The sequence below is a fragment of the Pistacia vera genome, unplaced genomic scaffold, assembly GCF_008641045.1.
Source record: "Pistacia vera cultivar Batoury unplaced genomic scaffold, PisVer_v2 Contig196, whole genome shotgun sequence".
NCBI classification, from domain to species: Eukaryota; Viridiplantae; Streptophyta; class Magnoliopsida; order Sapindales; family Anacardiaceae; genus Pistacia; species Pistacia vera.
The window spans coordinates 1,498,874-1,521,487 of record NW_022195997.1 but is presented as its reverse complement, the minus strand read 5'-3'; the positions used below and the strand labels follow the sequence as shown (position 1 = coordinate 1,521,487).

At 35.4% G+C, this 22,614-nt stretch overlaps 5 protein-coding genes across 5 annotated transcripts in view; 4 read left to right on the top strand and 1 right to left on the bottom strand.

Moving 5' to 3' along the window:
• Window positions 1–7,691: 7,691 nt before the first annotated feature.
• On the top strand, window positions 7,692–11,003 carry LOC116127849 (formin-like protein 11). The gene is made up of 4 exons (XM_031413509.1): window positions 7,692–9,404; window positions 9,489–9,679; window positions 9,778–10,013; window positions 10,104–11,003. Exons 1-4 carry the CDS (start codon window positions 7,804–7,806, stop codon window positions 10,830–10,832), a joined length of 2,757 nt encoding a protein of 918 aa, XP_031269369.1. The 5' UTR covers window positions 7,692–7,803; the 3' UTR covers window positions 10,833–11,003.
• Window positions 11,004–11,347: 344 nt separating this feature from the next.
• LOC116127991 (luminal-binding protein 5-like) lies at window positions 11,348–14,413 on the top strand. Its single transcript, XM_031413654.1, has 8 exons — window positions 11,348–11,371; window positions 11,685–11,769; window positions 11,888–12,149; window positions 12,236–12,447; window positions 12,543–13,265; window positions 13,359–13,513; window positions 13,608–13,690; window positions 13,794–14,413. The coding sequence occupies exons 2-8, from the start codon at window positions 11,721–11,723 to the stop codon at window positions 14,284–14,286; spliced, it is 1,977 nt and encodes a 658-aa protein (XP_031269514.1). The 5' UTR covers window positions 11,348–11,371; window positions 11,685–11,720; the 3' UTR covers window positions 14,287–14,413.
• Window positions 14,414–16,154: 1,741 nt separating this feature from the next.
• LOC116127993 (probable mediator of RNA polymerase II transcription subunit 37b) lies at window positions 16,155–18,021 on the top strand. The gene is made up of 5 exons (XM_031413655.1): window positions 16,155–16,258; window positions 16,374–16,635; window positions 16,724–16,935; window positions 17,017–17,739; window positions 17,834–18,021. Exons 1-5 carry the CDS (start codon window positions 16,210–16,212, stop codon window positions 18,019–18,021), a joined length of 1,434 nt encoding a protein of 477 aa, XP_031269515.1. The 5' UTR covers window positions 16,155–16,209.
• A 1,748-nt stretch (window positions 18,022–19,769) lies between these two features.
• On the bottom strand, window positions 19,770–20,615 carry LOC116127901 (putative wall-associated receptor kinase-like 16). The gene has a single exon (XM_031413559.1). It carries the CDS (start codon window positions 20,613–20,615, stop codon window positions 19,770–19,772), a length of 846 nt encoding a protein of 281 aa, XP_031269419.1.
• An 871-nt stretch (window positions 20,616–21,486) lies between these two features.
• The window catches only part of LOC116127900 (ATP-dependent DNA helicase Q-like SIM), a 79,754-nt gene continuing 78,626 nt past the window's right edge, over window positions 21,487–22,614 (top strand). The window contains 2 exon segments of the mRNA XM_031413558.1: window positions 21,487–21,675; window positions 21,747–22,531. Coding sequence (XP_031269418.1) covers window positions 22,051–22,531 — 481 coding nt within the window. The 5' untranslated portion in view covers window positions 21,487–21,675; window positions 21,747–22,050.

Sequence of the window (22,614 nt, the reverse complement as noted above, 5' to 3'; positions counted from 1 at the left end):
AATTAAGTGAAGTTTATACATGAATCACGTGCTTAACATTTCTATGATTAATTTTTCTTTTCTTCCTCGGGGGAGACTAACGCAACAACCTACTATCACGATCTCCCTAAGATTGATTTTTTTCCTTCCTCGAGGGAGACTAACGCTTTAATTAAGTCAAGTCTATACATTAATCACGTCTTTAACATTTCTATGATTAATTTTTTTCCTTCCTCGGGGAAGATTAATGCAGCAACCCACTGCCATGACCTCCCTATGATTAATTTTTTTCCTTACTCGGGGGAGAGTAATGCTTTAATTAAGTCAAGTCTACACATTAATCACGTGCTTAACATTTCTATGATTAATTTTTTTCCTTCCTCGTGGGAGACTAACACAGCAACTCATCGCCACGACCTCTTTATGATTAATTTTTTCCTTCCTCGGGGGAGACTAATGCAGCAACCCACAACAAGTATACTCAAATGGAGAATCGAATCTAATACTGTGTGTCTATCTATACTATCTCTAATTCACCATAACCATCTGGATTACCCACAAATGCATATTATTGGTTTAAACACACTTAGAAATTTTATAGTTTAAACTTTGCCAAATTTCCAGGATGTTGTCAATATATTTTTTTAATTAATTAGTAGTACTGTTATATGCATATTAATGTAGTTAATAAATAAATAATTAAGATTCTTAATTAATTACAATTCTTTGATTATAAGTTGGAAAAAGCACCTTTAACAAAAGTATTAATCCAGCATATAATCTCACGATTCTAAGTGTTCTAGGAGTGGGGAAATGTCTATGAGGTCTTATAATAATGTTTTGATAATAATCAATAAATTATTAAAGCTATTATAATATATATTACCGAGATATTATTATACATGAAAATTTTTAGATCAACGTTTGAAGTTAAAAAAAAAAAAAAATTGGATTAAATTAGTTACTGTTGACTCTCATCCGTCAAGCAAGAATGAAATCAATTTTATTGATCTGATAACGTCAAATAAAATATTATTTTAACGATAATATCGGTTATCAACTTATTAAAACAATATGTGAATTAAATTCAGAATGTCGTGAGATAGTTCAATCCATATTAAACAGAGGCCTAAGAGTATTTGATTCTTATTCCTATTCATAGCATGATTGTCAAATAGTATATCGAGAACCTAATTTTTCGAATCATGTATCACGTATTGTATTGCATGATACGTATTTTTCAAAAAAAATTAATAAAATAATAAAAAATTTCTAAAAATTAATATCATTCCCATGATTAATTAACAAATTTTATAGTATTATTGGCTTTAAATTATGATATTACATAATCAAAATTAATCACAAAATTAAGAATCTATATCATTTCCTCTCAGCCATTCATATCATTTTCAAAATCAATGTCAATATCTATAACTTCACTTGTGTTATTATTATCATGCAAAATGGGCAATACATCTTCATTTTTACTTTCTCCATACAAAATGAATAAATTTAGACAGGTTTTAGTGAATTGGGTTGGGTGACCCAGATTTGACCTGAAAATGTTTTTGAACCTTTGGCCCAAATTAATAAAGTCGTATCGATATTTTTAAGGATATAAACAGATACATATCGTATCGTAGGATACATAAACGTATCAAAAGGTTTAAGATACACTCTCTTATATGTATAGTTAGTGACTCGTATCGAATCGTATCATAGGATATGTATCGCGTATCGTAGGATACTAACAACCATGATTCGTAGTATGGGAAGAAAATAAAAAAATGAAACAATTTTGTCTTTTCACATTATTAAATAATTATATTGGTAATTAATGTTGTTGACGCTTGATTTTGGACGCCAACGACTCGCACGTGGGAAACGCTGAGCTGACTCAGGAGACACGTGATGGATCCATGAGATTTGAATATAGAGCTGAGATTATATATTTTGCAGAAAAAATCAATAAAAGAATGGCAAGAAGGGGTTTTTATAGTGGTTCGGATGCTCAACAAGCGACTCCTACATCCACTGTTATTTTATTTGATCTCTCCCTACTTCTATGAATTTGCCCATAAGGCATACAAAGATGAAGAAATACAGTGTTTTTACAAAGAGAAAGAATTGAAACTAAATCTCAGTCCAGCCTCCAGCCTCCTTTCTTCGGGAAGAGAAAATCCATTTATTCACATTTGCACTCAATACAATGAGTGTTTTGCAAGCTGCCTTGACACATGGAAGGCTCTCGTCCATTCATCTCTTTGAAATGAGATAAAGTTGGTGAGAATATCTTTGGAGATATGGGCTTGGCAGCTGGTACAGAGAGACATTAATTGTGCTGACATAGGCTTGACTTTTGAGGCATAACAAATGTAGTTAAAATTTTGACCTTCAAAGCTAACTGTAAATTAACCCAACATCTAGGACTATTATATCAATAATTAATAATTAATGTATCATTAATTATTATTAAAGGTTATTATAGGCTTTTTTTTTTTTTTTTTTTTTTTTTTTTTTTTTTTTTTTTTTCCTTTTTTTTTTTTGGTGTAGTTTTTACCCCGAGTAATACTATACATACATTATTTTCATACAACATTTCTCATACAATATTATGTGGTAAGATATGATTGACTAATTTAAAGTTAAAATTAAACTTTCACCCAATTATATCTTGCCATATAATGTTGTATAAAAATAATGTATGTGTAGTATTATTCTTTTACCCCTATTTGATAACAGATTCCATTGACGGAGATTGACGATGGGAAGAAAAATCTCAAACATTTTGGGTGGGAAAAGTTAATCACGCCAAACCCTGGGTGGGAAATTTTGATTCCCTCTTTCTAAAATTTAAGAAGTGTGAGAGATAAAATGAATTTACTTTTCATTTTCACCCTAGAATGTTATTTTTCGAGTGTAAAATATGTGCATGATGTGACAAAATACTGACCCCATTTGCTGACAAAATAATTGATGCCCATATGTAATACAAACAAATAAAGGCGTCAAATAAATAAATACAGGGAGATGCCAACATAAGAATAAAACATATAACAAGGAATTTTATTGATTGTCCCCCAAGTCGGATGTAACTTTACCCCCCTTAATTTTAAAAAACTAACATTCATACCCCCACATAAAGGTTCTATCCGTTAAATATAATAGTAAAAGAGAGTAGAAGAGGTAAAAATAGGTGGTTTTGGTCAAGCAACTGACAGTTTTTACATTCAAGAATTATAAAAATATTTGAAGCAGTCGATCGTTTGATTAAAACTGTCAATAGTTTATCTAACGCCTAGTCATTGAACCAAAATCTTCCAGCTATTTGACAAAAAATGCTAATAGTTTATTTAACTGATAGTAACACCATTCAGGGGTGATAGTGTTAGTTTCTTAAAGTTGGGAGGAGAAAAGTTTTTTACGTCGATTGTTCGGATTCGTTTACGCGCACTTGACGGTGACCCTAATAAACCCAATAAATAAATGCAAGGATATGTCAACATAACAATTAAAATATAGCACAAAGAATTTTGATTATGCAAGCTTTTGAAAAATTCGCACTTAAAAAATGATTAAAAATATTGTCATGTTTTCGTATTTTTTATATATAAGATTCAAAGCAAACATGCAATGACAGCAGCAGACACCTAGCCTCTAGCCAGCCTCTTGATTTCTCCCAAAACCAGTCAAAGTTGTGGGCACAAATTGATAGTAGTTAATAATCAGAGAAAGCTTCTGAGAAACCTAGAATTAGAAGACGAAGAAGAAGTACAAAACATGGTGTTTTTTTTTTTTTTTTTTTTTGGTGATCGGGAGTATCTGGATCAGTTTGTACGTATCTCAACTAATCCTCTAAGACCCTAAAGTTAACATTTTTTTTTTGGATCAGCTTGTACACACCTCAATTAATCACTCAGGACCCTGAAGTTAACAACGGGGTAACATGATGTTTTTTTTTTCCTTCTTCTTTTTAGTGATCGGGAGTGTCTGGATCAGCTTGTACGCACCTCAACTAATCCTCCAAGACCCTGAAGTTAACATTTTTTTTTCTCTCTGGATTAATTTGTACACACCTTAATTAATCCCACAGGACCTTGAAGTTAACAACCGGGTAAATCCCCTTAGTGGCTACCCTTATTAGCAACGCAGCTGGATCGAATTTTGAACTTCTTGAATAATACATCCAAGAATCCTAATAGATCACTGAAACACCCAGTGGTGATTAAAACATAGTGTTTCAGAATGTGTCAAAACAAGAGAAAACATTTGCTGCAAATTCTGTGTACGTTTTATACATTGTTTTTGCTGGCTTTGATTAATTAAAATACGTATACCTTTTACCAGAAGCTGGCTTTTTCTACAGGATAGGATTAGATTAAATAAATCACACGTCAAAACTATATTTGGATGATGATAATGATGGTTCTTGATAACAACTTAAAGGGATTAATTGGTTTTTAATTTAGTTACGTTTGTTTGACGTGATTTATACGTCAAGCTTTTGTGAATCTTCAATCTCTAGGTATAAAATTCTGCTCCACTAGATTTGTTACAACTTTACCCCTTTTAGCACTTAACGTTGTGAAATAAATTGGGAAATTTTTAGATTATAAACTGAAAATATTTGTTATGTTACTGGATATAAAGATTTATTTTTATGAATTATTCATTATTCAGATCACCGATTATATTATAACCTTCTATACGTGGTTACTGGACACCTGTGGAGAAGTATAAGTTGGACGGGAAGCCAGTAGTAGATTCAAAAATTTGTTAAGGTGGGTTAAGATAAAAACTAATTGCATATAATATTTATATTATTTTTTAGTCGAAATGGTTATAAAGTAAAAAAATTACAAATTAAATTTTTTTTTTAATTTGAGGACCACCCTCAACATACTCTATCCGCCCTGGGGGAAGTGGTGTTTCTAGTGGCGGGTGAAATTTAAAGCTATTTTGTGACCCGAACGTTTTTGGGGCATAAAAAATATAATTTTTTTCTTAATCTTATAAAAACGTGTAGATCATAATAACTATTGAACTAGGATCCCAGGTACATTTGACATTAATATTGGAGATTTTATGTGCACGGAGTTTAAATTTGGACCTTATGTATTAAAGGAGTTTAGGAATTTCTAGATCATAGAACAAAATATACCTTAAATTGAAAAACGAATTAAAGACACAATGAATAATGAATTAAAATGATAAAAACAACAAACTCTTACCTTAGAATTGAGTATAATTTTGGATCTAGAAAAAACATACCTTAAATTGAAAAACGAATTAAAGATGCAATGAATAATTAATTAAAATGATAAAAACAAATTTTTTTTTTTTTTTTTTTGATAACAAAGGTCTCGACCCACCACCACAGCCTCCCGCTTAAATCGCAAATGCTCAAATAGGAATCGAACTTGAGATCGTGTATCCATCCACACTATCCACAATTCGCCTTAACGATCTGGGCTACTCACGGAATGTCTATAAGTGATACATAGATGTGGCTATTGTAGGAAATTTCAAATCGATTATGTTATTTGTGGTTAAGGGGGTGTTTGTCTGAGCTTATAAAAATTAACTTTTAAGCATTTGAAATTTTAAGCAATTATGTGTTTAGTTAAAGTACTTATAAGTGACTGATAAGTAGTTGATGTATTTGGTAAAATATGGTTTATAAGTAAATTTTATTATAAAATGACTAAAAATGGTACTACATTAAACAAGAGTATACTGTGAAATTTTAAAATTAAACAAGGATAATGTGGTAATATACTTGGTCAAATTAGCTTATAAGCAACAAAAAAAAAAAAAAAAAGGACTACCTTCTCCTCAACTTATTTTTTTTTTCTTATAAGTTCAACTTATAAGCTCAAAAAAGTTATAAACAAACATGTCAGTTTAATTTTAGAGCTTATAAGCTAACTAGCTTATAAGCTTAGACAAACACCCCCAAAATCTGGATGAAAGAGATGAAAGGAAAATTAGGATTTCTAAAATTTGGGAACTCATTCCATATTGTAAGTTGTTTTTATTTTGAGAGATTTAAGTAGAGTTTAAACATAAAGTATAAAATGATACCCATTCGTGGATAGTCCAAACGGTTAGATATAGTGATGATAGTGTAGATAGACGTACAGTCTCAGGTTCGATTTCCTATCATTTATCAAGTCAAAGTATCACGGACCTAATACCATGATACCATATCCTAATATANATCTGGATGAAAGAGATGAAAGGAAAATTAGGATTTCTAAAATTTGGGAACTCATTCCATATTGTAAGTTGTTTTTATTTTGAGAGATTTAAGTGGAGTTTAAACATAAAGTATAAAATGATATCCATTCATGGGTAGTCCAAAAGATTAGACATAATGATAATAGTGTGGATAGACGTACGGTCTCAGATTCGATTTCCTATCATTTATCAAGTCAAAGTATTACGGACCTAATACCATGATACCATATCCTAATACATAACGAAGCAAGAGGAAAACCAAAAGGGAGAAGTGGTCCTGGTAGCTATAGTGGTGTAAGGTGAGTTAGAAACATATATAGGAAATGAGTCCAAGTGACGGCCAAGCTAAGACAGCTGCATATGGCCATTTATGTAAAATTTCATTGCACAGAGGGTGTAGAGGAGTGTTTGATTTCTCTTTGTTGTTAGGTGGTAAAGTGACGTCAAAATCAACTACAATCCCACCAAACGGTAGATACTATTGTTTTTGAACCTAAATACAACAACAACAACAAGAGCCAACAAAATGGAGCCAAATAAAGTTGAAGAAAGAGACTACACACTCTCTCATTTACCTCCCCCATAATTCAACATTTAAGGTGGTCCTTTCCTTGTATTCAATTATATATGATCATTTCTTAATTCGAATCTCATTTAAGTTTGTGTCGATTTCAAGACACATAAATATGTGTAGTTGAATTTTTTTTATTTTATGAACTATCGTTGACTATATTGTGTTTTGTTTACGTATAAATCAGATCAGGAGAAGATCCTATCTTGATTCTTGTCACATCACGAATCATATAAGACGCATATAATAATGAACATGTATAATTTTTTTTCAGTTAACCCACCAATAACTCGATCAAATGAAAAAGTGATACGAGCTTTACTGAGCTTTGAGCATAGTTGAGATTTATTTCCTATTTCTATAATCTTACATTTTATTCATATAAAGATCATTAGAAGAGGATCTCGATACTACCACCACTACAAAACATAGTGACAAGTGATGGACCATTTTTTGTAATGGAGTTGGAGAAGGAAGCCCTAGAGTTAGGAGAGACCCCAACAGAATTGGGACCCATTTTGGAAACTTTATGTTGTTTTGATTTTATGACACTTAGCTACTAAAAAGCTATGTTCAACTGCAAAGTCCATGACTAACATTGGAAGATCTTCATCTCCAACTCTAAACTTTACACTAAAAGTTCTGAAATGATATCTCCTTGACTAATGATGATGATACAAAAGAAACTAAAAAAGAAAATTATAAGTACAAAGAGACAAAAAAGATGGCACCAAATTGGCAGTTTAGGAAGGTCTTGAAAAAAGTTTGGTTGAACTTAACAGTGTTTTGCAGAGAATTAATGGAGGTGAGATGAGATAAAAGTACATGAATAGAGAAGTAAAGAAGGCCCATTACAACTGCCACGCTCAGGGGTTCCTTGGAGTAGCATTAAAGACTGCAATTACCTGCACCACCAGAAATGAATGTTTCTACAGGAAGAAGAATGTGACAATGAAGAGCTAGATTTATAAGCACAAAAGAGGTTTGATGATTTTTCTGGTTGAAGAAAGATCATGGCTTCAGGTTTTGAGATTTTCTTCCACAGGATCTTCATCATTGTCTTCATCATTTTGAGTGTTGTATCATTGCAGAGCTCCCACAAGTTGAGGGTTCATGGCCTACAAGAAGTTGACAAAGTTTCTGGTGAAGATGAGAATGAGCAAAAGGAGGGTTTGATTGTGCAAAAGTTTAGAGCTTTACTTGGACTGAAAAGGTTCAAAACTCAAATTAGGCCATCTGGAGATGGTAATTCTGAAGATGTTTCTGTTTCTCCATCACCTTCTCCTTTGCCTGCCATTGAAGCTGAGACCCCTACTCCTGCTCCTCCATTTCATGTTCATCCTCATCATCTATCTCCAACATTAAATCCCATTCCGCTTCGCCACAAGATTCAGGAAGAAACTTCACATAAAGAGAAAGTTAGAAGAGTTTTAGTACCAGTTCTTGTTTCTGGAGGAGCTGTGTTCTTAATATCTTCTCTGGGGCTCTTTTGGTTCTGTTGCAAATTCAGAAAAAATCACAAGAAGTCTGCAAGAAAAATGTCGGTGTTCGCTAAAGAAGGAAGAATCAAAGGTAAATCTAAGTATGTGAGTTCTCAGAATTCAACAAATAAGGTAACCTTAAATCCTGGACTTGATCTCTTTTATCTTAACTCATTAGACATTGATTTAGAGCAACAATCTTCTTGTGTAAAAAAAGTTGAAGATGAAAATATTATCTCAACTTCAAGTTGTCCATTGCAAGAGAGGGAGGAAGCAAACCAAGAAAGAAATAAATCAGAATCAGATAATGCTAGTAGTTCTTCCACTAGGGAGATCAAATCTGTTCATGAAGATGTGGATTCAATCAAGTATGATTCTGATGGTGGGAACTCTTCTTCTGGTGATAAAGTTATTCCTATCGAATCCGGTTCGTCTGATGATGAATCTTTTCATTCTTTTGTTGATTCACATTCATCGAATATCCGCCTTTCGAATGCTTCAGCTGGTAGTCTCAGTGATACAGCAGAGATTTCTTCCCCAAATGTGGCAAATATATCACAATCTGATCAGCCTCTTCCAACAAATTGCATCAGAAATTCAGCTTTAAATTTACCTAAGGAAACTCACCAAACTCTCAGCAATCACAAAGAGGAAAATCTGGCAGCTAGAAGCTCTCTAGATTCACATGAGAACTTCAAGCCCTCGCCTGCGCCCCCTCCGCCTCCACTTCCACCACCTTTGCCTCCAATTCTGGGCTTATCTCAATTACATTCATTTTCTTGGTCGACTAAACTGGGATCAAAAGCTTCTAGCTCTTCTACATTGCCAAATTTGTCATCTCCAAAGCCTTTAGGATCCTCTTCAACATCAAACCAAACTCCACAGGGTGACTTGCTTTCACCTCGAAAGTCTTCACCAGGTATTCCTCCACCTCCATGCCCACCTCCACTTCTGAAACCAAATAATAGCTCTTTGCAAGGGCCACCTCCGCCCCCATCTCTACTTCCTCAATTTATGCCGACGGGAAAAGATGGAACCCCTCTTCCGAAATTGAAGCCACTTCACTGGGACAAAGTTAGAGCTACACCTGACCAGTCCATGGTCTGGGACAAGCTGAGATCAAGCTCATTTGAGTAAGTTACTTCATGTTCTTGTACGCATTAACTTCATCTTCTCTTTCTTTTCCCAATTTAATGATTTTACTTGACATGGAACAGACTGGATGAAGAGATGATTGAGTCACTTTTTGGATACAATATACAAAGTTCAATGAAGAGTGATGAAACAAAAAGCAAAACCCCTTCTCCCAGCAAGCATGTTCTTGAACCCAAGAGGCTACAGAACATTACCATTCTCTCAAAAGCCTTGAATGTGACCGCGGAGCAAGTCTGTTCGGCACTGATGAAAGGTACAATTCTTACTAAAATTTGTATCTAACAGCACATTTCTTCTCATATTAGTCACCTTCTGGTTATAACTTTGTCCAAATCACATGGAAAAACGCAGGGGATGGCTTGTCTTTACAACAACTTGAGGCACTGGTGAGAATGTTGCCAACAAAGGAAGAAGAGGACAAGCTATCAAGCTATAAAGGAGACATCAATGAACTGGGATCAGCTGAGAAATTTGTCAAAGTAATACTCAGCATCCCCTTCGCCTTTCAACGCGCTGAAGTCATGCTTTACCGCGAAACTTTTGAAGACGAAGTTGTTGATCTTCGGAACTCCTTTTCAATGCTAGAGGTCATACTGCACATCACACAAGCTTAAATTTACACCAATCTTTAAAATCATCTCTTAATCTCCTTTTGTTTCAATTTTCTTATCCATCAGGAGGCCTGCAAGGAACTCAGATCAAGCAGGCTGTTCTTGAAGCTACTTGAAGCTGTGCTCAAAACAGGCAACCGAATGAATGTTGGAACAATCAGAGGAGGAGCTAAAGCATTCAAGCTCGACGCACTTCTCAAGCTTGCTGATGTGAAAGGAACTGATGGCAAAACTACATTGCTTCATTTTGTTGTGCAAGAAATTATCCGATCAGAAGGAATCAGAGTTTCGGATAGCATAATGGGGAAGATCAATCAGAGAAACAAAACGAAGACCGTAGAAGAGAGGGAAGAAGATTACAGAAGAATGGGGCTAGACCTTGTTTCAGGTTTAAGCACTGAACTTTACAATGTCAAGAAGACTGCCACCATTGATCTCGATGTTCTCGCAAGCTCAGTCTCAAACTTATCAGAAGGAATGAATAAACTGCAACATTTGGTACAGAACAACCTGTCTTTGGATGACAAAAGTGGCAACTTTGTGCACTCAATGAATGCATTCTTGATGTATGCAAAGAGGAACATAAAGGCATTGCAAGAAGATGAGAGTAGAGTGATGTTACATGTGAAAGAAATCACAGAGTACTTTCATGGGAATGTGGGCAAAGATGAAGCTAATCCTCTCAGGATATTCGTGATTGTGAGAGATTTTCTGGGTATGTTAGATCATGTTTGTAAAGAGCTCAGAAACTTGAAAGTTCCCAGCAGTCCAAACCCTTTGGCTCCATTCAAGTAGATTAGTTTGCCTGGTGTGCTTGTGGAATTCTTCATAATTTGATCATAGAATGTAAAAGTTTTTGAGTGTTTAGTTTGAATTGGGTTGATCCCAATTAGGGTTTTGTGATTCAACATTGTAATTTTGCATAAAAAGAAATTGTATTAACCCTTTGTAAGTTGTAACTCTTCAGACCAACACATTTTCAATGTTTACTCATTTTAATGGATCAGATCAAAACGGCGACGTTTTTAGGCATACATCGCTCCCACATGCCACGGCTAAAAGCTTGGTCGCTCTCTCTCTCCCCTTAAATTTCATGAACATTCGCGACCCCGCGGGAAACCCAACAGTAATACACGTGGCGACCATTCATTGGAGATTTAACGTGTAACCTCTTAAAGGTGCGACCAGCAAACAAACAGTAATAATGACGTGGTCTCATTTCATTGGCCAGAACACTCTAGCAAGAACACAATAAAAAACACTATAAATAAACTCGACTCGGCAAAACATTTTCGCTCCACTCCAATCAGAAGACAGAACAAATAAAACACTTCCACAAAACAAAAAATCAAATCAAATCAAACCCAACAATGAAGATTCACACCAAAGCTTTAGCGATTCTGCTTCTGTTTACTTTAGGTGAGAAGGGTTTTCTTTTTTTAGTTTCTTTTTTGAGCAAAATTCTTACTCTTTTTTTTTTTTTTTGTTTTGTTTTGTTAATGACACTATGCTCTGTTTTTGTTGTTTTGTTTTTCAGAGTTCTCGTTGAGTTTAGCAGCCGATGATGCTGCGAAATTTGGAACTGTGATTGGAATTGATCTGGGGACGACGTACTCTTGTGTGGGCGTGTATAGAAATGGGCACGTNCACAAAACAAAAAATCAAATCAAATCAAACCCAACAATGAAGATTCACACCAAAGCTTTAGCGATTCTGCTTCTGTTTACTTTAGGTGAGAAGGGTTTTCTTTTTTTAGTTTCTTTTTTGAGCAAAATTCTTACTCTTTTTTTTTTTTTTTGTTTTGTTTTGTTAATGACACTATGCTCTGTTTTTGTTGTTTTGTTTTTCAGAGTTCTCGTTGAGTTTAGCAGCCGATGATGGTGCGAAACTTGGAACTGTGATTGGAATTGATCTGGGGACGACGTACTCTTGTGTGGGCGTGTATAGAAATGGGCACGTAGAGATTATAGCGAACGATCAAGGGAACAGAATCACCCCCTCATGGGTGGCGTTTACTGATACTGAGCGTCTGATTGGAGAAGCCGCTAAAAATCAAGCGGCTCTCAATGCAGAGCGCACTATCTTTGATGTTAAGCGCCTTATCGGGAGAAAGTAAGTGACTTTCTGTGTTACACTGTTTCTAATTCTTTGAAGCAGTGTGGAAGAGTTGAGTGAGTTTTCTCGTTTTGGTTTTGTAGGTTCGATGACCCTGAGGTGCAGAGAGATATAAAGTTCTTGCCTTATAAGGTTGTGAATAAAGATGGAAAGCCTTATATTCAAGTGAAGGTTAAAGGTGAGACTAAAGTGTTCAGCCCTGAGGAGATCAGTGCCATGATTTTACAGAAGATGAAGGAAACGGCTGAGGCTTTCTTGGGGAAGAAAATTAAAGATGCCGTTGTCACCGTTCCAGGTACATATTTTTATTTGTTGATGTAGTAATTGATGAAAATGCGTTTTGTTGAGAATGATTTGGATCTGATGTGTTTATATTATTGTTTGTTGTAGCTTATTTCAATGATGCGCAAAGGCAGGCAACTAAGGATGCAGGCATCATCGCCGGGCTCAATGTGGCTAGGATAATCAATGAGCCTACAGCCGCGGCCATCGCCTACGGTCTAGACAAGAAAGGGGGAGAGAAGAACATTTTGGTTTATGATCTTGGTGGCGGAACCTTTGATGTTAGTATTTTGACTATTGACAATGGTGTGTTTGAGGTTCTTTCTACTAGTGGAGATACCCATTTGGGAGGAGAGGATTTTGATCACAGAGTGATGGACTATTTCATCAAGCTGATCAAGAAGAAGTATAACAAAGATATTAGTAAAGACAACAAGGCTCTTGGAAAGCTCAGAAGGGAATGTGAGAGAGCTAAAAGAGCATTGAGTAGCCAGCACCAAGTTAGAGTTGAGATTGAGTCGCTTTTTGATGGGGTTGATTTCTCTGAGCCATTGACAAGAGCAAGATTTGAAGAGTTGAATATGGATCTGTTTAAGAAGACTATGACACCAGTGAAGAAAGCTCTGGAAGATGCCGGCTTGAAGAAGACTGATGTTAATGAGATTGTGCTTGTTGGAGGGAGTACTAGAATTCCAAAAATCCAGCAATTGTTGAAGGATTTCTTTGATGGAAAGGAGCCTAACAAGGGTGTGAATCCTGATGAAGCTGTTGCATATGGTGCCGCAGTTCAGGGTGGAATTCTTAGTGGCGAAGGCGGTGAACAAACCAAAGGTAAATTACAGAAACTATGTTCATTTTAAGGAATTTTGATTTGGATTCAAGTGTTTTGGTACCGAATGTGATTCTGATTTTGGTTTGTTGCAGATATTCTTCTGCTTGATGTGGCTCCTCTTAGTCTTGGTATTGAAACAGTTGGTGGTGTTATGACCAAGTTGATTCCCAGAAATACTGTCATTCCTACTAAGAAATCTCAGACTTTTACAACTTACCAAGACCAGCAAACCACAGTATCCATCAAGGTATGAAGAACAATTACCTCCATATTCGAAAACTCGAAATGATATTGCAGACTCATTCTGGGTTTAGACTAACATAATCTTTTGACTATTTCAGGTATATGAAGGTGAAAGAAGCTTAACAAAGGATTGTCGCGAGCTTGGAAAGTTTGATTTATCTGGCATTCCACCTGCTCCAAGGTATGTTAAAACCAGAAGATTTTTCTTATCTCAAGGCTCTAAACTGTGTAATCCGATTTGGTGGGATGGTTGATTCTTATATATGTTGTGATTTTTGTTGCAGGGGAGTGCCACAAATTGAGGTAACATTTGAGGTTGATGCCAATGGTATCTTACATGTGAGAGCTGAGGACAAGGCAGCTAAGAAGTCACAATCCATCACCATCACCAACGACAAGGGGCGTCTCAGCCAGGAAGAGATCGACAGGATGGTTAGGGAGGCTGAGGAATTCGCCGAAGAGGATAAGAAGGTGAAGGAGAGGATTGATTCCAGGAACAAATTGGAGACCTACATTTACAACATGAAAAGTACTATCAATGACAAAGACAAGCTCGCGGATAAACTCGATTCTGATGATAAGGAGAAGATTGAGAACACCTTGAAGGAGGCTCTTGAATGGTTGGATGACAACCAGAACGCAGAGAAGGATGATTATGATGAAAAGTTGAAAGAGGTTGAAGCTGTATGCAATCCTGTCATCAAACAGGTTTATGAGAAGAGTGGTGCAAGTTCAGCTGGTTCACAAGATGATGAAGAACCCAATGATGAGTTGTAAAAATCTTCCAAGGATTTGAGATTTAACATGCTTTTTTCTAAATTTTTTGTTTTCAAATAATTTTTTTTTCTTCTTTCACCCAAGAATACAAATGTAATGTTTATCACTTGATGTTGAAGTATAATAGAATAGTTTAATTTCAACATATATTTTTGTGTTCTATATGAACACATAAAACTTAAAGTTCATAAGACCAATCCATGGTTAACTTAGAAGGTTAAAGGCAAAGTAGGGATAATGTGGATAAATGTTCGGTTTTATGTTTAATTCTCCATTTAAGTATATGAGATATTTTGAAGGTAGGTTGTTATCCTAGTCTCTCCAAAAGATTAGTCGAGATTTCAAGACATTGGTCAAAAAAGAAATGATTGAAATATAGAAAAATGGTAATAGTAAGATTAGTCAGATTTGATAATCCTGAGATTGAGATTGAGTCTCTCTTTGAAGGTGTTAATTTCTCCGAGGCTTTGACAAGAGCAAGATTTGAAAAGCTAAACATGGACTTATTTAGGAAGACTTTGGGGTCAGTGAAGAAGGCTTTGGAAGATGGTGGCTTAAAGAAAAAAGATATTCATGAGATCGTGCCTGTTGGAGGGAGTAGTAAAATCCCCAAGATTCAGCAATTGTTGAAAGATTTCTTTGATGGGATCATGGGAAGAAGCCTAAAAAAGGTGCAATTTGGTGTCGGTTTCTATGTCAAAAGTTTGTTTTACAGTTGTTCAACTCTTTAAAATGGCCAACACTAACAGGGTTTTCAATTTTATCCAAAGGAACATACTATACTTACTCACCATCTTATTAACCATTTTACTATCCTTTGTAAATATAACGCATAGTACTGGTACTATACGCATAGTACGGATACCATGTAAAATTTTAACAAAGGTAGTAAGGGGGTTAGTACAAGTCGTGAGTAAGCATAGTGTTTTTCTTATCCAAAATATCAAAAGAGCGGTGTTATATTCACAATTTTTTATATAATTTTAATATGGTAATTTATAATTAATCAGTTTATAAAAAGTCTTATCTGATTAAATATAAATTACCGATTTATAAACTATTACCTCATAGTTATATAAAAAAATTATAAAAATAGTTTGATTGATAAGAATATCTAATGGTGTGTTTGGTTTAGTATTTTGGATAGGATTTTGGGGATAGTATTGCGTTATTGGATAGAGGAGTATTACGAGGTAAATTTTAAAAATTTGTAAAAAAACCTTTAGGTTTACTAATTTAATTAAAGACCCTAACAGATAAAATGACAAAAACACCCCCACCCTCTACAGTGTTAGCGACGGCCAAAGATGTGGCCGTCGTTTTTGGTCAACGACGGCCATTTCTTTGATAGTCGCTGAAGGCCAGATCTGGCATTTTCTGACCAGATCCGTGGTAGATCTGGCCGGAAAAGGCCACATTGGTGAACTTCCGGCCATTTCTGGTCGGAATTAGGCCGTTGTACAGATTCTGACTATTATCGACGGTGGTTGCTGAGATCTGACAAGTTGGGTTGATGGGGGTGTTTTTGTTAATTTTTAAACTTTTTTTCAGAGGGTATTTAGTGAAATTAATAACTTTATGGAGTCTAAAAATAATTAAAAAATAGAATAATATTTCTAGAATAATGTGTCAAATATTATTTGGAGAATAGGATCTAGAATATGGATAAAAATATTAAGTCAAACATAGTCTAAGGGGCTATCAACTTATAAGTTATAACCTCTTCAAGGGTGCGATGAGCAAAGAGACTATTATAATGACGTGGTCTAATTTCATTGGACAGAACAATCTAGCAAGAACGCAAGAGGAAACACTATAAATAAACTCACTCGGCAAAATATTTTCGCTCCACTTCAATCAAAAAACAGAGAAAACACTTCCAAAAACAAACAAATCCCAAATCAAATCATATCAAAACCAACAATGAAGATTCACACCAAAGCTTTAGTGCTTCTGCTTCTCTTCACTTTAGGTAAGAGGGGTTTTCTTTTTTTCGTTTCTGTTTCAGCAAAATTCTTACCTTTTTTTTTTCTTTTTTTGTTTGGGTTAATGACAGTACGCTGTGTTTTTGTTGTTTTATTTTTCAGAGTTCTCGTTAAGTTTAGCGGCCGATGATGGTCCGAATTTCAGAACTGTGATTGGAATCGATCTGGGGACAACGTACTCTTGTGTGGGCGTGTATACAAATGGGCACGTGGAGATTATAGCGAACGATCAAGGGAACAGAATCACGCCCTCATGGGTGGCGTTTACTGACACTGAGCGTCTGATTGGAGAAGCCGCTAAAAATCAAGCGGCTCTCAATGCAGAGCGCACTATCTTTGATGTTAAACGCCTTATCGGGAGAAAGTAAGTGACTTTATGTGGTACACTGTTTTTAACATTCTTTGAAGTAATGTGGAAGAGGTGAGTGAGTTTTTTCGTTTTGGTTTTGTAGGTTTGATGATCCTGAGGTGCAGAGAGATATAAAGTTCTTGCCTTATAAGGTTGTGAATAAAGATGGAAAGCCTTATATTCAAGTGAAGGTTAAAGGCGAGACTAAAGTGTTTAGCCCTGAGGAGATCAGTGCCATGATTTTACAGAAGATGAAAGAAACGGCTGAGGCTTTCTTGGGGAAGAAAATTAAAGATGCCGTTATCACCGTTCCAGGTACAGTATTTTATTGATAAAATACCTTTTGTTGAGAATGATTAGAGTCTAATGGGTTTATATTATTGTTGCTTGTTGTAGCTTATTTCAATGATGCGCAAAGGTTTGCAACTAAGAATGCAGGCACCATCGCCGGGCTCAATGTGGTTGGGATAATCAATGAGTCTGCAGCCGCGGCCACCGCCTACGATCTACACAACACAAGGGAAGAGGAGAACATTTTGGTTTATGATCTTGGTGGCGAAACCTTTGATGTAAGTGTTTTGACTGTTGATAATGGTGTGTTTGAGGTTCGTGGTACCAGTGGAGATACCCATTTTGGAGGTGAGGATTTTGATCACAGAGTGATGGACTATTTCATCAAATTGATAAAGAAGAAGTATAACAAAGATATTAGTAAGGACAACAAGGCTCTTGGGAAGCTCAGAAGTGAATGTGAGAGAGCTAAGAGAGCATTGAGTGGCCAGCACAAAGTTAGAGTTGCGATTGAGTCACTTCTTGATGGTGTTGATATCTCTGAGTCATTTACAAGAGCAAGATTTGAAGAGTTAAATATGGATCTGTTTAAGAAGACTATGGCACAAGCGAAGAAAGCTCTGGAAGATGCAGGCTTGAAGAAGACTGATGTTAATGAGATTGTGCTTGTCGGAGACAGTACTAGAATTCCCAAAATTCAGCAATTGTTGAAGGATTTCTTTGATGGAAAGGAGCCTAACAAGGGTGTGAATCCTGATGAAGCTGTTGCATATGGTGCTGCAGTTCAAGGTGGAATTCTTGGTGGCCAAGGCGTTGAAATATTCAGAGGTAAATTACAGAAAACATGTTTAATTTTAAGGATTTCTGATTTGGATTCAAGTGTTTTGGTACCAAATGTGATTCTGATTTTGGTTTGTTGCAGATCTTCTTCCGGTATTTGTGGTTCCTCTTAGTCTCGGTATTGAAACAGTTGGTGGTGTTATGACCAAGTTGATTCCCATGTATACTGTCATTCCTACTAAGAAATCTCAGACTTTTACCACTTACCAAGACCATCAGACTTTTACCACTTACCAAGACCAGCAAACCACAGTATCCATCAAGGTATGAAGAACAATTACCTCCATATTTGAACACTCGAAATAATATTGCAGACTCATTCTGGGTTTAGACTTAAATAATCTTTGACAATNCACAACGAGAAGAATCGAATGTTTTTTGTCCGATCAACAAAACAAGTAGCAATACACCAAAAGTGAAAACATCGCACTTCTCATTGCAAACACCAACACTTATGTACTAAGGTGCAAAAAATCCCATTGTACCAACTACCCTACTATCTTTTATGTAAGTTTCGCCTTCCGGAATATACTCGGAGAGTGAAAAATCAGATAGTTTCACTATGGTTTGTTCCTGGAATAAGATGTTTGTAGGTTGATACTTCTAAAGACAATCGGCCTAGAGAAACCAACATGGAGATATGCAAGTGCATTAGCCATCTCCATAGCAATCTTTAACCTATGTGTCAATAGCAAAGGCACAAAATGGGGTTGTCGAGGACCATTTATACGATCAGAAAGAGTTCCATACTCGACATATTCAAAAACGAGGGAGGGAATTTCGGTTTCTAAGCAACAACCGATCAACTTAAAAAGATTCTTGTGCTTCATTTGTGATGCAAATACAATGTTGTTAAAGCAATATCAGTATGCATCTAACCTACTAGGATCGTCTCTAAACTTCATGATAGAAACTGAATAGTCCTCGAGAATACCCTTGTACAGCTCATATGATGCAGCTCTTGTTATGACTTTTCCTGCATCAAAGTTATCTATTGCCGTCTTGAGCTCTTCCAGAGAGATGTTACGAATCCGATTATATTTGCCATTACAAGATGAAATCAACTTTTCTAGTAAATATTTGCTATTCACCATCATAGATGATGTGTTATCTATCTTTTCCTGCTACTTGGATGTTCTCTTGAACGAATCCATGCAATGATTTTACCTTGTTTGACTATAAAACATGACGCATATTAAGGAAGAATTGACCATCATGATTCATACCAATAAAAAATTAATGATAATACCTTCAAGCTAGATCAGAACCCTTGAGAGACAGATCTGCAAATTGGCACCTTGAGAGCTTGCTGCCTTATCTCCTATGGAAGTCTTCTCTCAAAAATTGTCTATCCACTAGAAATTTCTATCACTAGGACAAGGAAGTTTCTTCCTTTTTTTCTGTTTCAACAATTGCAATGAATTCAACAAAACAAATGATGGCTCAAGGGAAGTGGTGGGAAACATTGGAAAGATGGAAAATTCTCAATACCAGGCGATAAAGTTGACTTTTCAAGGCGGGATGACAACAATTTCCCACCAGAGGTTTGGCGATATTCATTTTCCCACCAAGTTTGAGAAAAACAATTTCCTACACCTATCGTTAAGATCTAACTGACATGGTATAATCACCGTATAGACCAAAATATCTTTTACTATTTGAATACGAATCCAAATCCAAATTCCTACCCAAACCCTACTCTAACATGAATTTCTTCAAAACAAGTATATATATACTTGTGCTATGATGCAGTTCAAGTACAAATCAATTGATGACTCGAGGTTAATTTACATGACTTTCCAAAGGAACCATTAGTTGATAGATTTTGATCTTTCAAGGGTCAAAAAAATAATATGCCTACTATACAAAAGCATGGACAAAATTTACTTGCGCTTGAAAATTTATCAATTAGTTTATTTGAAGGTTTTCAACTACTGCCATAGACATGAAGACATTAGTTATTGATACATCTATACAAGAAGGAAAGCATAATCCTAAATACATGAACAGCTGACATACTAACTAGACTTGTACATTTGTTTGAGTTGCTTTGCCACATCTATCATATTTGGCCTATCTTCTGGTTCAGGAGAGAGACATTCCGACACTAGCCTTGCAAGAGCTAGCAATTGTTGTTCTTTTATCGAACATATTCCCTCCCCAATAATTACTGGATCTATTATGTCATTTAGATTATCAGGTCCAATATCTTTCATCTGAAAAACTTTATTCAGGAGAAAGTGATAAAATTTATGTCCACTCAAAAGCGTAAACAGGCATGCACCAAAGTCATAGACATCAACCTTCTCATTGCAAGTAGTCTTCTTATTCTGATCCTTTCCAAGTAAAAACTCAGGTGGATCATATTCACGCCTTATTCTTGTCAGCCAAGGGCTTTCCAAGTGAGTTTTACCCTCTGGAATAAACTCAGATACTGAAAAATCAAATAGTTTTACAAAATATTGCTCATCTAGTAAAATGCTCCATGGTGAGAGACTTAAAAGAACAATAGGTCTAGGGAATCCAAAGTGAAGATATGCAAGTGCATTAGCCATCTCCATTGCAATCTTTAACCTGAGTTTCAACAATAAAGGTCCAATATGGGGTTGAGAATGACCCAAAATACGATCAGCAAGGGTCGTACATCCAACGGAATCAAAAACTAGAATGGGAAATTGAGTTTCTAAACAACATCCAATCAACTTAAGAAAATTCTTATGTTTCATTTGTGCTGCAAATACAATGTTATTGATGCCTTGTTGGATTGCTTCTTCTTCTTTTTCTAAGAAGATAATGGGTTCAAACTTAATAACAGAAATCTGAAGGTCTTGAAGAAAGCCATTGTACAACTTATGAAAAGTCATATTTGTTAGAATTAATCAGTCATCATCATAATTAATTGTTGCTTCCCTAAGCTCTTTCTTGGAGAAACTACGAATAGGATTACATTTGCCATTACAAGTGGCAATCAACTGTTTTAGTAACATTGCACCATTCTTCAAATTATAATCATTCTTTCGGGAAAAACATGAACTCATCTTACTTGATCTACAAAAAAAAAAAAAAAACCCCATGAAATGCTTTCATTTATTTAACCATTACTTCGGAACATCAAGTATACAAGTATTAGAAAACATGAAAAAGAAAAAAATTGATCATGTATGTATATAAATATATTAGCAAACTATAGTATAATTGTACACAAATGAATGTTCTATGCATTTTATTCAGAAAAAGAATGTTTTGAACTAAGATCATTGTCTAATGTAAAGAAAATTAAGTGTAAAAATAGGTGAAACAGAGTAGCAATGAAAGTAATCATACATGCAGAATTAATTAACCAAAGACAAAGAGATTTACAAAGACGATGTACCTGTGAGGATGGCCAATTCGCCCTGTGCTAATTAATCGAAATTGTTAAGAAAAAAGAAAGGCCAATTAAAATCTGATGAAGCACAGTTAATGGACTTTTATGTACATGACAAGTCAGCCGCCCTTGACTCTTGAGTCCTAAAGAAGACTTACATGTTCTTCATGGAATAATTCGCATGTGGCTTAAGAGAGAACACGTAACTGTTGATGGCGAATTCATGTACTAAAATATACATTGACTAGAAATACATGGATACAATAACAATTAAGCAGAATTCTGCTTGACATTCATCTCCTTTTTTCATAAAATTCTTGTAACTTTATATCTCCTTTTTTCACTCCACGTTTGTGAAAGATATCTGTAATTGCTTAGAGAATGACTTGTGCTCTAAAATCTAGATTAAAATTTATTTTTTCTAAGTGGATTAAAGTTAATATTCTCTGTCAAGCAGCTCTATGTGCAAATTTGTTGAGAGCACCAACACTTGTGCCGAGTCGAAGAAGTGAAGATCAAACCAAACAAGCGTATAAGATGCTATCTGATTTCTTCAGGTTTGCATTAAATACAATCTTTACGTTCTTTTGTTTTGAAACTTTATATCAGAATTCATGTTGACTTGCAGATGTGGAATGAATAATTCATGTTGTCGAGCTAAAATACTTGTGGAGTACTTTGGGGAGGACTTTGGTCATGACAAATGTCTAATGTATGTAATATTTCTTTTTATTTTTAGCTCTTTCTTTTAATATCACAGTGAAATCCACTTCTGTATTGGGTTAACCAAGGCTTCTTTCCTTTAGTTAGAATCTTGAAATTCATGGAAAAGCCAAACCTCAGGATGTTTGTCAGTAAAATAAGGGAGCAGGTGTTACATGATCTATAGTTCATCTCATTCTTGACATGTATTCATTTTTAAGACATGAGAGATGAATTTTGACGAAGCCATTGGATATATTTTGAATGGTTCCAATAGAAACTGTAAGGGCGTATCTAATACTAGTAGTAGTTCGCATTGTTTCAAAAACAATGGGAATGGGAAGACTCAGGGCAAAAGAGGTTTAGGACAGTCTAGCATATTGGATCATTTTCAATCTAGGCAAAAAAGAAGCAAAAGTGATGTTGTTTCTGATGGACTGGTTTCTAGGGCTGGGTCGGTAGTGTTGCCTGGTGTTGTTGGAGAACATAAGGGGGCTTGTCTTGATGTGGGGTGTAATGGGAAGATGGAGGTTGAGTCGTTGCCAGTTTTGTCTAAACAAGAGGCGAAGATTGGGTCAGATTGGGAGGTGAAAGTGAATAGTCTGTTACAAAAGCAGTTTGGTTATTCATCATTGAAGAAGTTTCAGAAGGAAGCGCTGGCGGCTTGATTAGATCATCAAGACTGTCTAGTTCTTGCCGCAACAGGATCTGGTATTGTGCTTTTGCTTAGCTAATGATTGTTGTCTGTTAGGCTGTTTCTGTTGCTATATTATTGGGTGGTTAATGTTTTGTTA

Excerpts from the sequence above, each read along its gene's own strand:
- LOC116127849 (XM_031413509.1), top strand. The coding sequence starts at position 7,804 with ATGGCTTCAGGTTTTGAGATTTTCTTCCACAGGATCTTCATCATTGTC. Across the intron at positions 9,405-9,488 it reads CTGAGATCAAGCTCATTTGA|ACTGGATGAAGAGATGATTG; the intron begins GTAAGTTACTTC and ends GACATGGAACAG. Across the intron at positions 9,680-9,777 it reads CTGTTCGGCACTGATGAAAG|GGGATGGCTTGTCTTTACAA; the intron begins GTACAATTCTTA and ends GGAAAAACGCAG.
- LOC116127991 (XM_031413654.1), top strand. The coding sequence starts at position 11,721 with ATGAAGATTCACACCAAAGCTTTAGCGATTCTGCTTCTGTTTACTTTA. Across the intron at positions 13,266-13,358 it reads AGGCGGTGAACAAACCAAAG|ATATTCTTCTGCTTGATGTG; the intron begins GTAAATTACAGA and ends GGTTTGTTGCAG. Across the intron at positions 13,691-13,793 it reads GGCATTCCACCTGCTCCAAG|GGGAGTGCCACAAATTGAGG; the intron begins GTATGTTAAAAC and ends TTTTTGTTGCAG.
- LOC116127993 (XM_031413655.1), top strand. The coding sequence starts at position 16,210 with ATGAAGATTCACACCAAAGCTTTAGTGCTTCTGCTTCTCTTCACTTTA. Across the intron at positions 16,936-17,016 it reads TGCCGTTATCACCGTTCCAG|CTTATTTCAATGATGCGCAA; the intron begins GTACAGTATTTT and ends TGCTTGTTGTAG. Across the intron at positions 17,740-17,833 it reads AGGCGTTGAAATATTCAGAG|ATCTTCTTCCGGTATTTGTG; the intron begins GTAAATTACAGA and ends GGTTTGTTGCAG.
- LOC116127901 (XM_031413559.1), bottom strand. The coding sequence starts at position 20,615 with ATGACTTTTCATAAGTTGTACAATGGCTTTCTTCAAGACCTTCAGATT.